The sequence below is a fragment of the Musa acuminata genome, chromosome BXJ3-3 (assembly GCF_036884655.1).
Source record: "Musa acuminata AAA Group cultivar baxijiao chromosome BXJ3-3, Cavendish_Baxijiao_AAA, whole genome shotgun sequence".
NCBI classification, from domain to species: domain Eukaryota; kingdom Viridiplantae; phylum Streptophyta; class Magnoliopsida; order Zingiberales; family Musaceae; genus Musa; species Musa acuminata.
Genome location: NC_088351.1, coordinates 473,012 through 489,505, shown reverse-complemented (window position 1 = coordinate 489,505; position 16,494 = coordinate 473,012). Strand labels below are relative to the sequence as shown.

Sequence of the window (16,494 nt, the reverse complement as noted above, 5' to 3'; positions counted from 1 at the left end):
TATTAGTCATCGGTCAAAGTTCATCCAAGTCAAAATTGTCCGTATAGCCATGTGATAGCCGACCTAAATCAAGTATTATTTTGTGAATCAAATGACATTTATATATCTTATATCTCTTTCGACAATTAAAAAAGACGACCATTGTCAATTGCACCCACATATCTAATTAGGTATATGATGTGGCAATGAGTTTGTTTCTCGATGTGAAATACTAACTATTCTTCTACTTCTTCTCCTACCAATATATATATATATATATATATATATATATATATAACCTAATACTCAACATTATCTTAAGTATTTGATTGGGTTAATCCAAATATATTTGTTTATGAATTTTAACAATCATAAATCATATTACTAAAAAACTACTTGATGGATTGATTTTGAGGTAGGTGATTTTTGTATCCGTTATGTCCAAACCGTAGGTAGGGATCATTATATATCAATAGGTCAAATCATGACATTAATTATGATAATTGATTTAGTTGTTGAGCGTAAGGTCTTTCTTTCTATAAAGTTCCAGATTTTGGGTCAATTAAGAATGATACTGAGCTAATCGATTCACATATACTAATAATAATTATTATTAAATATGCTAAGATACAAGATTAGGTGCCATTCATGTGTAATCAATCAAGTCGTCATTTGAGATAAAATTGTACCACTTGTAAGCCTTGTAATTGTATGAGACGATGATATGTATTATTTGCATTGTTACAATTTCATGGAGAGCAGACTTTCATAATAATAATAATAATAATAAAGATAACATAAAAAATTATAAAATATTTTATGTGATTCGATACTCATTATATATGTTCACAGAAAAAAAAAACTAAAATTTTTACTATGTGAAAAATCTAATACAAGGAATATCCCTCCCAAGTTAATCGAACCCTAGATATAAAATTATTAAGAATTCTTCTCTAAATTGTTGGAAACATATAAGATATATATTTTTTCACCAAAATATATCTATCTATAGGAAGAAATGGCAATCCATCGAGTAGTACTCCTCCTTGTATTTGGATCCATAATATTAATCATAATTAATCTTAATCCACCGATAAATCTGGATCTAGTTAATAACCAATATTAACATAATTATTTGGTTGATGGTTAATGGATGATGTAATTATTTTGGGTGAGATGACACCTTAAAGAAGAACACAAGGCAGGTGGATAAGAATGGGATTCGTCAGCCATGACGTCGTTATTGTTAACGAAACGAACCCGTTGACTTCCGTAATTTTCTTTGATGAAGGAACGAAACCGTTGACTTTCGTAATTTTCTTTTTTATTATTTTCTTTGACGCCTTGGGATGCGACAACCCACCGATTACTAAGTTTGTGAACAGACTTGAGTTGAAGACCAAGCTGTAAATTATTAAGAAAAACACATCATAATAACATAATTATTATATTTTCTTTTCCAAAAACAAAATTAGATTGATTACTCGATGAACCAAGCTGTACAATATATATATATATATATTCTTGCAGATGAGCCACATGATTTGTTTTCCGATAGCACTTACTCCCACCTGTTTTGTTACTAATTGGAATACCTTTCATAAGAGTTGGTCTGTGGCTTTATGAAGAGCATATCTTTCATTGTTTTGGATGCATTCCAAGTTTCCTTCTCTGTTCTCAACAACAAGATGTGCAGGTGGTGAACAAGTCAGCACGGCATCAAGTCAGAAGAATTGTCAGCATCCATAGCATATACTACGAAACAAAATCATAGTATGCAATGCGAAAGAGACATCACAAGTTAAAAGCACCACATTCAAGGTCAAGGACAAGATAAGAAAATATGTTCACTTGTTTAAAAATCCCACGCAAACAAGTGATCCACACTCAAAGAATTCAAGCAGCAGTGGTGAGAAGAATTGTCCTCTCATCAATTGGACATAGTTATTCACCACCACCACCACCAACAACATGTAATGATTCGCCAAAGGGAAAATATTTTATGGTGGGATGCATACCTTTCTCAGACAAATATAAATCACAACGAAGTACAGTTTCCCAGAAACAAAATCTCGTCACTTGTTGAAAAAACTTTGGAATCCCCATCAATGAACACAATTCCACATGCCATTGGTGGATCTGCAAGTTTGCCAGCACAGCCAGGTATCTTATTAATGACACAAGCACATTAAAATAGTGAAGAAATCTAAGTCTTCCAGTGCAACCAGTGTAAATAATTGGGGACAAATAAAAAAGATTGGTTACCGACCTCATAAAAGTTATAAGATTAGGCGGATACAAAGGAAGAGAATGTGTGGAAGCTCCACGATGCACCTCCTTCAACTGAAAATTCAACCATCACATTCAGATTAGTTGAATGACAAATACCATGCACTTTAAATGACAGTAGCCACTGTCTTGCTCCCAATGACTCGAGAAGAAGAGATGGATCAGCTGGGCAGGAACGAAAGTGAGACCCTGAGTGTTGAGTTAGCAGAGATAGAAAGAAGCATCAGGTCATCATTCAGAATTGCTGCATCAAGTTTTCGAAGAAGCTCCAGTGTTGGTTCTACGAGGGCTGATGATGACGATGAGCATGAGTTGACTTGGGCTGCAATTGAGAGATTACCCACCCTTGAACGAGTGAGAACATCTGTTTTTGATCATCGAGATGATGGAAATGTTGCTAAAGAAAAATCTGAAAAGAAGATCATTGATGTTACCAAGCTGGGAGCACTAGAAAGGCGCCTTCTCATTGAAAATCTCATCAGGCATATTGAAAATGACAACCTTCGCCTTTTACAGAAACAAAGAGAAAGGATAGACAGGTAAACTGCATCATGTTGAGAACGTTTTGTTATTTTTCTTTCTCCTCTTGGGTCCATGTAAATCACCTGAGAAATCATGGTTATAGCTGATTGGATTCCAATAATCTATGGTTAACCATGGGCAACTGTTTCCACAGGGTAAATGTGAAATTGCCCACGATAGAGGTGAGATACAAGAATCTGTCTGTGGAAGCAGAATGTCTAGTGGTTGAAGGGAAGCCCCTACCAACTTTATGGAACACTGCAAAGAGCATGATATCGGTAAGAAGATTGAGTCACTCCATATTCTTGATGATATGGTTTAGATTCAGGTGCATTGCTAACAATAAGCACATTGATGGTGTTTATGCATTATCAGACTGATGTACAAACACTTGTTTCTTAGTACCAGATCCATCAGATTATATTTGTCGAACTATGTTCAGAATATAGGAAATTTTCAACAAATGAGCACCACATCAAATCCAAGAACATGCTTTTGAGCTTACAGAGTGCAAGTTTCTTTGAAACAGGGTTTCACGAAGATGCCAGGATTGAAGACTGAAGCTAAGATTCACATTCTCAAAGGCATCAGTGGGGTCATCAAGCCTTCCAGGAAAGTATTTAGAGAACTGTCAACTTAAAGGGGGAAAGGAAAAAAGAGAGATAAGATGCTTCATTTAAGACTAGTTCAAAATACACTGCCCTCTTTCTCCTCTCTGTCTGAAAGAATCAATCCTCAGTCTCCAAGTACAGCTGATATATGCATAGACAAAATGATAACCCAATTTTCCTTCATATTATATGGGACACAGTCACAATGTGTAGAAGATTAATTATTTAAATTTATCTGATTTACAGGATGACTCTGGTGCTTGGACCTCCAGGATGTGGAAAAACAACCTACTTGCTAGCTCTCTCAGGGAAACTAGACAAATCTCTCAAGGTTTCTATCTTTTAGCCTACTCAGAAAAAGAGCAAGAATAGTACAATCAACAGTTACTCATCTGGAAAGTCCAAAAATATAAGTGACACAGTGACAGTTTAATTTCTTTTATGAACAAATTGACTTTCACACATTTAAATCTACAAAGTCACAAAAAGCATATATAGCTTTACTTTGTCATAAGAATGCTTATCCATTCCAATCATTCCTTTTGTATAATACATCTATCAGTATCATACCAGGCTTTTTACTAGTGTACTCCTTAAGATCACTGTTTTTTCTTCTCTGTTTTAATTTGTAGCTGGTAAGTTGTAGTTGTTTTGTCTTTTATTTGATTCTGCCTGACAGATATTAAGCCATCATAATTTTTATTCTGCTGTCATAAATCAGTTAGATTGGAGTTGGAGCCTATTAGTTATCTAAAATGCCTAAAAAACACATATAACTGCTTCAAAGTCCTATTCTCTACCTGAAGGATCGATTAACTTGTACTACTCCGGAGATCCAGTTATCCCACTTTGGTACAAGAAGCATACATCACCAGCCAACTAGCCCATATTGCATGAGCTTATTCTGGCAATGTATGCAGATATCAGTTGCTTGAGAAGTACAGATGAAAGTTTATCCGATAGAAACAAAGTCGTTAAGTTTATCACTTTAAGATCTAATATCTATCAAAATGATTCCTTTCATCAGATAGTTATTATAATATGTGGAGAATGGAATACATATATCATATATAATAGATCAAGAAAGGAAATAATAAATCTATGATTCATATCTACTATTCAAACCTCACAATAAGACCAAAAATATCTTCAAACGAATTTTCTGCAGATCATATCGAGTCAATTTCATTAAATGATCATCAAACAGTTCCTCCTCAGAGTCCAACTCAGTTTAGGTCGAGGCTTTGCTTTATTAAATTATTGTGGTTCTAGTATGAATTGGGGTTCATAAATTTATCTTACTATACTAGCTTACACAGAAAATTTCCTTGTATTGAATTGCTAAGCTATAAAAGCTTGACCTCATTTTGTGATAATTGTTTGTCTATCTTCAATTGAACTAGAGCAAGGATGCAGAGGCTTCTACTTAAATGTCCTTCAGAAATCAAGAACATGGAATAAAGCATGTAGACAGGCCCATTTATGCAAATATTAACTCAAGTTTCAATGCACTGATCTAGCCATATTTGAAACCTTACCCATCTTTGGCATTTTTCTGGAACAACATTTACAAATAATTGAAGCAACAATTTCCTTTTTCATTGTCTTTCACCAATTCTTCTTTAAATTTTCTCAACCTCTCCTAAACTGAAAGTACTGGGCTTACAAGGATTCCTTTATCCTAATTAGAGCTGTATCTAGTAGCTACCTACCTCGAATCCTCAGCGCTGGTGCTATTGTTTTGAACAATTGTTTCATAATTGCTCCATATTATTATCCATGAATCATTGGTAGTTTTAAGACATCTTCAAGGACTTTTCTTTAAATCCAATCAGTTAATTGCACCAATTGCACAACATGACAGATACATAGCTCAACTGAATCATCCAGCTCTCAACCTTATGACATAATAAATCCAAACTATCTAAACATCAAATATACATTTCAAATACACATTCTTAATGGAATCCTCTCATCTAGAGTTTTTCCATTTTCTAACTTAAGAATTTATTTCTTGCACTATTAACATTAACTTAGCATTACTAGCAAATGGCATATATCAGAAAATTTCATCGCCAATAGGTTTAATAAGTTCATTATCACTAGTACAAAATTGATTGAAAAATTAGAAAAAAAATTGGTTGAAGATTGCTGTGATTGAAAAAAAAATCACTAGTTGCACACTAAAATGGTTACTATAATTATTGTTCAATCATACACAATGTTGGTCCCCTTTCCAAAATCAACTGCATTATCTCCCTAGTGATTTTATCATGTAATTTATCTAGATTAATTAAAAACATGATTGAAATATACTCATCTCTTGAAATATTTTCATAATATGTACATAAAACCTGTAGCAATGTTAGTGGGAAATTAAGTTTGTTTTCAAAAGATTTGCTTCAAACCTTAATCTATTTTTAATTATTAGAATCTCCGGTCTAATAATTCCAATCGTGTTATAGATTGTATGGTTTCAGATAGTATGGTTATGTTAACAGAGATAGTAGGGTTAAGAGATTAATAAAAAATTTAACTGATTTGAAAAGAAAGTAGATAGATCAGATTGAAGATGTAACAATGAAACCAACTGATAAACATTTGACTTTTATTCATCAAACAAAACCAATTACAATTGATTTTGTGGCTCTACGTTTGATTTAAATCCTAACATAACTAGATGCTTAATCAAGTAAAGCTCTATATCCTACTGGTTTCACGACATTCAAATGTAACTGAACTAGGACACCTTAGAACCAACATATTTCTAAACAAGTCTTTGGGAACACACCAAATTTAATCATGGTTAACCAACTGAACTATTTCTCATAATCTAAATGCCAGAAGGATAACCTAACAATGTGGAACCTCATCATGGTTAAATGTTTGCTAATCAGTTATTTTTAACTCTTTTTAATTAAAATAAAACAGATATAGGTTAAAACACAAAACTACAAGTTTGACTTGCTCAAGCACAACTGAACATGGTTTATGTACTTTCCACAAAAATATGAAGGAATGACAAAAAGGTCGAAACTTCAAATTTGTTTTAGACATGTTGTAAAATCATTGTAACAATTAGCCTAACAGAAACATGAAGGAAATCTACAGTTACGCACATAATTATAAATGCATGTCATATCTTTATCAAGTTATTAAAGGTTATCAAATTGCATTAACCTGCCAGCGGATAGCATGATGGAAACCAGCACCTAATCCAAGTTTAGTCTGGGCAGACAAATCAAGGCTGCGGTACTACAACCCTTTAACTAACCTAAGGCCTATCACTGCTTCCAGTAATCTTATTTGAGGACATCAAAATGTTTCAATCACTTCTTCATCTTTTTATCCATACTTAGCTTGCAAGTACACAAGCACACTCATTCCTCATGTGGTTTTTTCTGAACATGCTGAAGCAGATAACCTTCCAGCCTTCCAAAGATAACTGTCCACTGCATTACTATCCAGTGCATGCAAATCTTTCATAAAACTTCTCTACTTAATTATCATGCAAACATCTTAAAATATGTTTTTGGAATCTCAGTAATGTGGAAAGTCAAATTGATTAGTGTTTCCAATGACTAGTTTTGAGTATTTATATTTTTGAAGTCATCACTGATTTAGCACTTTAGCCTACAGAACCAAACTTCTCAACTTAAAAGGTTGTTGCTGTACAATGCATATGTGTTTTCTATCATGTGTCATATTCCTAAGCTTCCTAGACTACCACCATCTGGTGCTCTCCACTGAGTATGTAGAACATTCTATCATGGTCAGATTTCTAAGCTTCGGAGAACACTACCATTACATGGCAATATTGTTGTGTATCTTAAACTACAGCAAACAACTAAACATTATCTAGATATGAATAACCCACAAGCTTTCTATAACCACTTCAGCAAAAAATGTTTTGATTTTCAATGAAACATAGCAAGTTGTCACAGGTAAGAGATGATGTTTTGATTTTCAATGAAACATAGCAAGTTGTTCCAGGTAAGAGGTGAAGTTACTTACAACGGCCTTGGATTGGAAGAGTTCGTGCCTGAGAAGACATCAGCTTACATAAGCCAATATGACCTACATATTCCTGAGATGACAGTAAGGGAAATACTAGATTTTTCTGCACGCTTTCAAGGTGTTGGGAGTAGAGCAGGTGAGAACCTAATGGATCTTTCAAAATATTTGATTATTATCAGTATAAGTTAACAACAAAGCTTACTGAGCATGCTTTTTAAAGAGATTATGAAGGAAGTCAGTAGAAGGGAGAAGCAGGCAGGAATTATCCCTGATCCTAACATAGATACATACATGAAGGTATATCATAAAGAACTTCATATTGATTAAATTCAATTTTTTTGACCAATGTATATGGGCTTCTCACTTTGATAACATTGCAAAAAATATCTTCATTCATGAAACAAATTTCAAAAATAAGTAAACTATCATATTGTCGAAATAGATAAAGTTGGTGCAACATAGCTACATATCCCAATATCATACATATATGACATTTTTTGTACAGGCAATATCAGTGAAGGGATTAGAAAGAAGCCTCCAAACAGACTATATCTTGAAGGTAGTTTCTTTCAGGACCACAATCAAACTACTCTACAATTGTCAGATCACTATAGTGGCATTACTCAGTCCCATACATACTGAAACTAATTAGTCAAATTTGACCTGGATTATCAGATAATGGGACTGGACATATGTGCAGACACAATGATCGGGGATGCCATGAGAAGAGGCATCTCCGGTGGTGAAAAGAAAAGACTAACCACAGGTACATCACCTTTGAGGCAATATTGCTTGCTTTCTCTTGCTAAGTTAAAAACATATACATCACCTTTGAGAACTCAAATCAAGAAACACATGGTGACATACTGCAATCTACTTAATATACACTTTTAAGTAAAGTTCTCTCGTTAATCACTTCGTCTTCCAGGAGAGATGATTGTTGGACCAACAAAAGCTCTTTTTATGGATGAAATATCAACTGGCTTGGACAGCTCTACTACCTTTCAGATAGTGACATGCCTTCAACAATTTGCACATATCACAGAATCTACTGTTGTGGTTTCACTTCTTCAGCCAGCACCCGAGACTTATGAACTATTTGATGATATTATCTTAATGGCAGAGGGAAAGATTGTTTATCATGGTCCTCGCACTCAAATTCTTGACTTCTTTGCACAATGTGGATTCAAATGCCCAGAGAGAAAAGGAGTTGCTGATTTTCTCCAGGAGGTAATTACAAACTTGAATGTTGCAACAATCTTATTTTCTTTCATGTACACCAGATGCATCACACCTATATTTTTTTGTTTTTCTCAGGTGTTGTCAAGAAAAGACCAAGAGCAGTATTGGTTCCATTCAAATGAAAATCATAGTTATGTTACTGTAGACCAATTCTCTATAGCTTTCAAGGCCTACCGTATCGGACAGAGTCTAAGTGAGGAACTATCAAAGCCTTATGATAAGTCTCAATGCCATAAAAATGCACTATCATTCAACAGTTATTCATTATCTAAGTGGGAACTGCTTAAAGCTTGCATGGCAAGGGAATTTCTTCTCATGAAAAGGAATTCATTTGTCTATACATTCAAAACAACCCAGGTAGCTACTACTTAAAAATGACTTTTCCTATCATTTATATTCAGTAGCTGAGGTAGTTAAATCATTTGCACTGCAGCTTGGAATTATCGCTATCATCACGGCGACAGTATTTTTGCGAACGCATTTAGGCGTTGACATTATTCATGCTAATTACTATATGGGTTCCCTCTTTTATGCACTTCTCTTATTGATGGTAAATGGATTCCCTGAGTTGGCTATGACAGTTTCTAGACTTCCAGTCTTCTACAAGCAACGAGACTATTACTTCTACCCCGCATGGGCATATGCAATTCCATCTGCTATCCTAAAAATTCCAATATCTCTTGTAGAGTCATTAGTGTGGACGTCAATTACTTACTATGTCATCGGGTATAGTCCTGAGGCAGCAAGGTAAGCAACATGAAGATTACAGGACTGCAAATATTCTTCTTTTTATGAACACTTCTAAATCATCATTTCCTTCAAATGCTCTCACAGGTTCTTCCGCCATTTCCTTCTACTCTTTTGTGTCCACCAAATGTCACTATCACTATTTCGATTCACTGCATCCTATTTTCAGACAGCTGTAGCTTCCACAGTTGGTGGTACCATGTGCCTACTAGTAATCCTGTTGTTTGGCGGTTTCATTCTTCCAAAACGTAAGGCAGCTTCAGCTTCAGTTGATGAAACCAACACTATAATAACAGACTTAATAAAACTACTTTGTTATTGCAGCCTCTTTACCAGATTGGTTAAAATGGGGATTCTGGATTTCTCCATTATCTTACATAGAGATTGGCTTGACTGTTAACGAATTTCATGCACCAAGATGGCAAAAGGTGAAATACTATAGTCCCATAACAATTCAAGACAACATAATATCTCATTGAATCTTTACATACTTTTGTCGTTGTCATAAATCACAGATCTTATCAACAAACATGACAATCGGGCAGCAAGTCTTGACAAGCCGTGGACTCAACTATAACAGCAACTTCTACTGGATAGCAGTAGGAGCACTGTTAGTGTCAACCTTGCTACTGAATTTTGCATTCACATTGTCCTTGACTCTAAAAAGACGTGAGTTAAACTGTCCTAACTATAAATGGTTCATAAGTTCGCTCTGATCTTCCACTTAGCAGCCTAGCAAGTTTTATATTTCAGCTGTTGGGGTTTCTCGAGCGATTATCTCTCGTGAAAAGCTTTCTCAGATACAAGGTATGGAAAATGAAGACATTCCAGGTCAAAATGAAAAAGGGTCCATTACTGGATCACCTGTACCTCTTTCAGAAACAAGGAGAACTGGTAAGACTGTTTCATTGCCTTTTAGTTTCTAATAAATGTAATATAGAGATCATTTAGAGGATATAGGATGAGTAATTTAAAAGAACTTTCATGATTAATCTTACAGGAAAGATGGTTTTGCCTTTCATTCCCCTAACCATATCATTTCAGGATGTGAATTACTATGTCGAGACTCCTCCAGTAAGCATATTAACCAGTCATATTGGTAATCATAGATTTATATAGTTGATGGATATTCAAGAAAGAAAAATCTGTTTTTCTTGTGCCATAGGAAATGAGAGAGCAAGGCCCTGCAGAAAAACGACTACAGCTGCTTCACAATATTACAGGAGCTTTCCAGCCTGGAATTCTTTCAGCACTTATGGGAGTAAGTGGAGCAGGGAAGACAACTCTTTTAGATGTCCTTTCTGGAAGAAAAACTGGTGGTTTTGTTGAAGGAGACATAAGAATTGGAGGGTATCCTAAGGTACAAGAAACGTTTGCAAGGATATCAGGTTATTGTGAACAGTTCGACATACATTCTCCACAAATTACTGTCAAAGAATCTGTCATGTATTCAGCTTGGCTGCGTCTGCCACCTCAAATTGATGCAAATACAAGATCTGTAAGCTATATCCTACACATAAATCTGTTCCTTCAAGACATTATTTTGGCTTTAAATCCATCATAAATTAAGCATTCAAATCATGGGACACTAAAACTAGAACTAGCTGTCTGGTACTTGACTTATTTGGAACTTAAATATTGGTCTTCAGAAATTTGTCGATGAAGTCATTGAAACGATCGAGCTAGATGGAATCAAGGATTCTTTAGTTGGTATACAGGGGGTCAATGGTCTCTCTACTGAGCAACGGAAACGACTAACTATTGCTGTGGAGCTTGTTTCCAATCCATCAATTATATTTATGGATGAGCCAACATCAGGTCTGGATGCTAGGGCAGCTGCTGTTGTCATGCGTGCAGTGAAAAATGTTACTGAAACAGGAAGGACAGTAGTTTGCACCATCCACCAACCAAGTATTGATATATTTGAAGCATTTGATGAGGTAAGTAGGATATTTTTCCATCTTTATTATGGAAGGTTGGAAGTAAAAAAAAAACCAAAATGCCACAAATAGTTCTTTTAAAAGCTAAACCTAATTTCAGCAAACATATAATTGATGTCTATCAGTGCAAGGTTCTAGAAAATAAAATACTACAGAAGTTTACAAGGCGATCTTAGATATGTGAACAAGATGCTAGAAACAAAAAATATAAATCTTTGTTCTCATTCTAAACTTGTACTAAACTAAGAAAGTCATCTAGTTAATACCTATTCAAGTCATTAGAAGTATTAATGTAAGTTGTTTTTATGTTTTTAACTTTTTTGTAACTTCTTTTGACACTTAACATGAAACATATCTTTGTTTAATTTTCCACAGCTGATTCTAATGAAAAGAGGAGGAGAATTGATCTACACAGGACCAATAGGAAAGCATTCTAGTAAAATTATTGAATATTTTGAGGCAAGTCATTGTTAAACTCAATCTCATTGTTGGTTCTCTTCTATGTTTAAATTATACCAATGGCTGGTAATGTTGATTCTACTAATAGAATCTGCATGTTATGAGATGTCTGTTTGTTATCTTTGATGCCCCTAGTTTCTTAAAATTCTAGCAAAGATTGTTGATACTTTTTGAAGTTCTATTCTCCAAATAAATTTACTTTATTATTATGATAGCTTGAACAGAAGCAACTATATTCAACACAGTGTCTGCCATACCGAATCGTACCGTCCGGTATGGGCGGTACGTACCGGTCTGACAGGCCAGCGGTACACAGACCGCCCCGTACCGGTCCGCACTGTAGCATTGCTACAGTACTTGGTACACCTGGGTGTACCGCTCGGTACACCGTACCGTACCGATACCGAGCCCAGGTCAAAATACTGGTACGGTACGGTATTGCGAACCTTGATTCAACAAACTAAAAAATTTTGATATAAGTAAACCATAGAAATGGACATGACAATGTTCTAAATAATGTAACTCATCAAATGCAGAGACCTAAGTGCTCACTCCCTCTACCTCTCCACCACTTCCATCCTATGTCTCTTATATTTAAATTGAAAGTCTGAACCCATTAATGTTTTCCATGCTTTCTTCTTAACAGCCAAAAGATTAATCTTGATTAGTGAATTTTAATGACATTTTTAATACTAATGTAGACAACTTAGTTCTTCAGTAAAAGTGTTGCTATTTAATCCTTCAAACAAAAGGGTAGAAGACTGATTTTCATTTGGGCACCTACACATCCACAATAAATGTTTGGTTCAAGTTTGCATCAATACCCTCAACTGTAGTTCCCCCAGATCACTCAAAAGTGATCTATGGTAATTATATGCAGAATCATATGGGAATTTTAACAGGTTTGCACTTTGAGATTTGATGCTGCCTTATAAGCCATCTCAATCATGGGCTACATCAGAAGTGAGAATAGGAGAGTATCAAACGAGACCAAATTCATTCGATGTGACTCAGTATTGATTAAACAAACAATTAAGCCATCATGAAGTTTTCAGCAGGTCCAACTTGAGCTCAATTTATGCAGTATTAAGCTCAACCTTTCTTCCCATTATGCCCACATCTAGCATTGAAGAAACGATCCTCAATATCAATGGGACCAGTTCACTGATCACAATGTAAAAGTTAAAAACAACACTCGAGCATCTACAACAAGAACAACAACAACAACAACAAAGCCATAAAGTCCCAAATATTTGGCGTCGGTTACTCGATCATCTATTATGGTTTTTATTCTGTGCTCTGTAAATAAATAAATAATGACTTTGAAAATCACCTACTATCCTTGCAAAGTTAAAAGTATCTAAAATGAACATAATATTCTCATTTGAATGACACTTTTAAAGGGATATCAATTTAAAGGGATATATAAAAATACTAAACGTTTTATATTAATGCAATTTCACCTTCTTTGTTTCGTATGACAGGGAATAGCTGGAGTACCGAGGATTAGAGATAACTATAATCCAGCAACATGGATGTTGGAGGTTACCAATACATCAATGGAGATGCAATTAGAAGTAAATTTTGCAAAGATATATAAGGAATCGTCCCTTTATAAGTAAGCATCAAAGTGTCTCAAAATTAACTAAGATAGTATACAAATTTTAACTAATGAAAATATGATAATATATCAGGAAAACACTAATGACAATTATGATCTCTTGCACATTATTAGCAATAAAAAAAATGATGACATCATCCTTACATATTATATTGCTCACCATAATCTTCTATGATCATTTTTCAATATAGGGACAGCAAAGAGCTGGTTAAGCGCTTGAGCACACCAGCACCGGATTTGAAAGATCTGAGTTTTCCAACACGCTATCCACGAAACAGTTGGGTACAATTCAAAGCTTGCCTTTGGAAACAATACTTGTCCTACTGGAGAAGTCCTTCATATAATTTGGTGCGAATATCATTTACCCTTGTCTCATCCATAATCTTTGGATTAATATTCTGGCAGCATGGAAAGACATTGTAAGTACCTGTTTTCTCACATAGATGCATAATAAACTGGTAAATAAATATGTAGATATATGACATGGACAAAGGACATATATGCTAATTTGCAGTAATATATTTCAGTCTAGAGCCAGAATTCATATTGTTGTTTAGTAGATAACACATGGCTGAGAGGATTACATGTAAAGGTTTAGACAAAATCATTAAAATTACAGAATATAATTTCCATAAAGATCAATCTACAGCAACATTCTTACAAGAATATGTCATTTTGCTAATGCTGTTGAGGCAATAAATCTATAAATGGCGACCATATTTAATCAAAAAGTGCAAAAGCCATCATCAAACAATCATATTTTTTAATTTTTTAGGCAAAGCAGCAAAAGCTGGAACTGATACATTAAGAAAGAAAATAGGTACAAAGAGATAAAAAATTGAAAAGAAAACAAGAAAGAGAAAAGCAATGAGAAACTAAGCCAAAAGAGTAAATCTAAGCCATTTAAAATGGCTTCAAATAGTTGATGTTTACTCCCAAAGAACTCCAACAACTAATTGTTGGGCCTTATAGAAGGATATCAAAGAATTAAACAGAATCAAATACCAGTTCAGGTATGTGAACTTAATCCATATGATACAGTATGTTGCACCACGTCAAAAAATATTTCAATATTATTTAGAATAACAGTATTTTTGCTATGATTGGCACAATAGTATTGGCTGTACAAACTGATATGGTCAACATGAACTTCCACTTAATTTGGTGATTAATACTTCAACTTTTTCATAAAAGACAAAGGCGTAAGTTACCAAAGAAGACAAACATCGAAGCTAAGTGCAGAGGGACTTCCTGGACTTGAAACCAAAATTGCATCACAGCAGATAGAAGCAAGACAGCAATTAAAATTCTTCCCTTATTTGGTAAATCAATAATGATACTGATAAAAAGTAGAAAGAGGTGGGAAGATTTTGAACATGCATCCTGCAGTAAAATAGGGATCACTCTTAATCTAGATTTGGCATATCATTGTAGTAATACATACACAAATATCTGATGCTTAAGTTTTTAAAGTTTGCTTTGAAACATACTTTATGTTCTTAAAATAATACATGGATCTAGATACTAATACACATATTTCTCCTTGAAGAAACAACCAACAAGATCTGTTCAATATGTTGGGGTCAATGTTTGTCGCCACAGTCTTCACTGGAATAAACAACTGCTCGTCAGTTCTACCATTTGTTTCAATTGAGCGAACTGTTCTGTACCGGGAGAAGTTTGCAGGAATGTACTCCCATTGGGCCTACTCCCTTGCACAGGTTTAGCAGCTTTTTCTAATAGTGTATTGGTAAGGAAAGGAAGATCATTTACTGAATGTTGATCAAGATACACTTTTCTGTTTCAGGTGGTCATTGAGCTTCCCTATGTACTAATAGAAGTGGTATTATTTATGGTTATAGCATATCCAGCAATTGGTTACTACTGGACGGTCTATAAGTTCTTCTGGTTCTTCTATACCATGTTCTGCACATTGCTCTACTTCATTTACCTTGGGATGTTGCTGGTTTCATTGACTCCAAATGTTCAAGTGGCTACCATATTGGCATCTGTTTGCTACACCTTGTTTAATCTCTTTTCAGGCTTCATTGTGCCAAGTCCCGTAAGTCCAGCATTTACATTTCTTTTCAGTTCATAAGCATTTAGAAATACTACATTGGTTCCATATGCAAACAACAAACATACTGCAGGATAACAACCTACAAACAAACAATTACTAGTTCATCTGCATTGCATTTTGGTATCGATATCTAAAGTAGCAGAACTAAGCTATACAGATCAAATTAACAGAGTTAAGTGCATGATAACAGTTTTTTTAGTATAGGGAAAAGAACAGGTATATTTCTCACAGCTTAATACTGTGAGATCCAGAAATGAATATGACAACACAATATGTTATACTTGGATAAATATGCTTTGGAAGCTAAAGCAAGGTGTTCATTTGTATTATCCTTAGTTGCTTGATGCAATAGTTTGAGTCATCCTATAATAATAGTTCAAGTACCTATAGCTTACTGGTAAAAAAATTAAACATTATTTGTTTCCTTGCAGCAAATTCCAAAGTGGTGGATCTGGTTATATTACCTGTGTCCCATGTCCTGGTCACTGCATGGCTTCTTCAGTTCACAGTATGGGGATGTACAGAAGGAGATAATGGTGTTTGGAGAAACCAAATCAATAGCTTCTTTCCTAGAGGACTATTTTGGTTTTCACCACAATCTTTTAGGGCTCGTTGCTGTTGCTCTTCTTGCCCTTCCATTGATCTATGCTTCCCTTTTTGCTTATTTTATTGGGAAGCTAAATTTTCAGACAAGGTAAACAGATATTTAAGAATACTTGTAAACAGAATTCTGAATTTTTGCCAGCTTGGAAATTATGGTAGTCAATAGTGTAAGAAGTGTCTTTACTAGGAACATTGGATCTTTTGGTGACCCCAATGGTGTATATTGCCCACAAATAATTTTAAGCTATGCTCGAAGGTAAGTACCAGGGTCCAGTAAATTCTTGTACACTTTTGTTGTGTAAATCAGTACAATCCACATATAGATTCAGCAAAAATTCATCAAAATGCAGGTATAAACCAATATATGCATGCCTCAACACAACT

The 16,494-nt window shown here is 34.7% G+C and overlaps 1 protein-coding gene and 1 long non-coding RNA gene across 2 annotated transcripts; one reads left to right on the top strand and one right to left on the bottom strand.

Annotated features, from left to right (window-relative positions):
* Positions 1 to 1,744: 1,744 nt before the first annotated feature.
* On the bottom strand, positions 1,745 to 7,709 carry LOC108952266 (uncharacterized). Its single transcript, XR_001976963.2, has 3 exons — positions 7,416 to 7,709; positions 2,249 to 3,048; positions 1,745 to 2,118 (listed from the first exon to the last, which is right to left on the bottom strand). It is a non-coding gene; the product is annotated as an uncharacterized LOC108952266 (long non-coding RNA).
* On the top strand, positions 2,380 to 16,370 carry LOC135633025 (ABC transporter G family member 41-like). The gene is made up of 24 exons (XM_065142054.1): positions 2,380 to 2,807; positions 2,945 to 3,068; positions 3,320 to 3,404; positions 3,650 to 3,732; positions 7,395 to 7,554; positions 7,639 to 7,715; positions 7,924 to 7,977; positions 8,094 to 8,184; positions 8,347 to 8,648; positions 8,736 to 9,017; positions 9,094 to 9,407; positions 9,495 to 9,655; positions 9,732 to 9,835; positions 9,923 to 10,076; positions 10,161 to 10,301; positions 10,408 to 10,481; positions 10,573 to 10,905; positions 11,057 to 11,347; positions 11,723 to 11,806; positions 13,291 to 13,424; positions 13,619 to 13,846; positions 14,977 to 15,148; positions 15,235 to 15,489; positions 15,939 to 16,370. Exons 1-24 carry the CDS (start codon positions 2,380 to 2,382, stop codon positions 16,203 to 16,205), a joined length of 4,398 nt encoding a protein of 1,465 aa, XP_064998126.1. The 3' UTR covers positions 16,206 to 16,370.
* Positions 16,371 to 16,494: the final 124 nt, after the last annotated feature.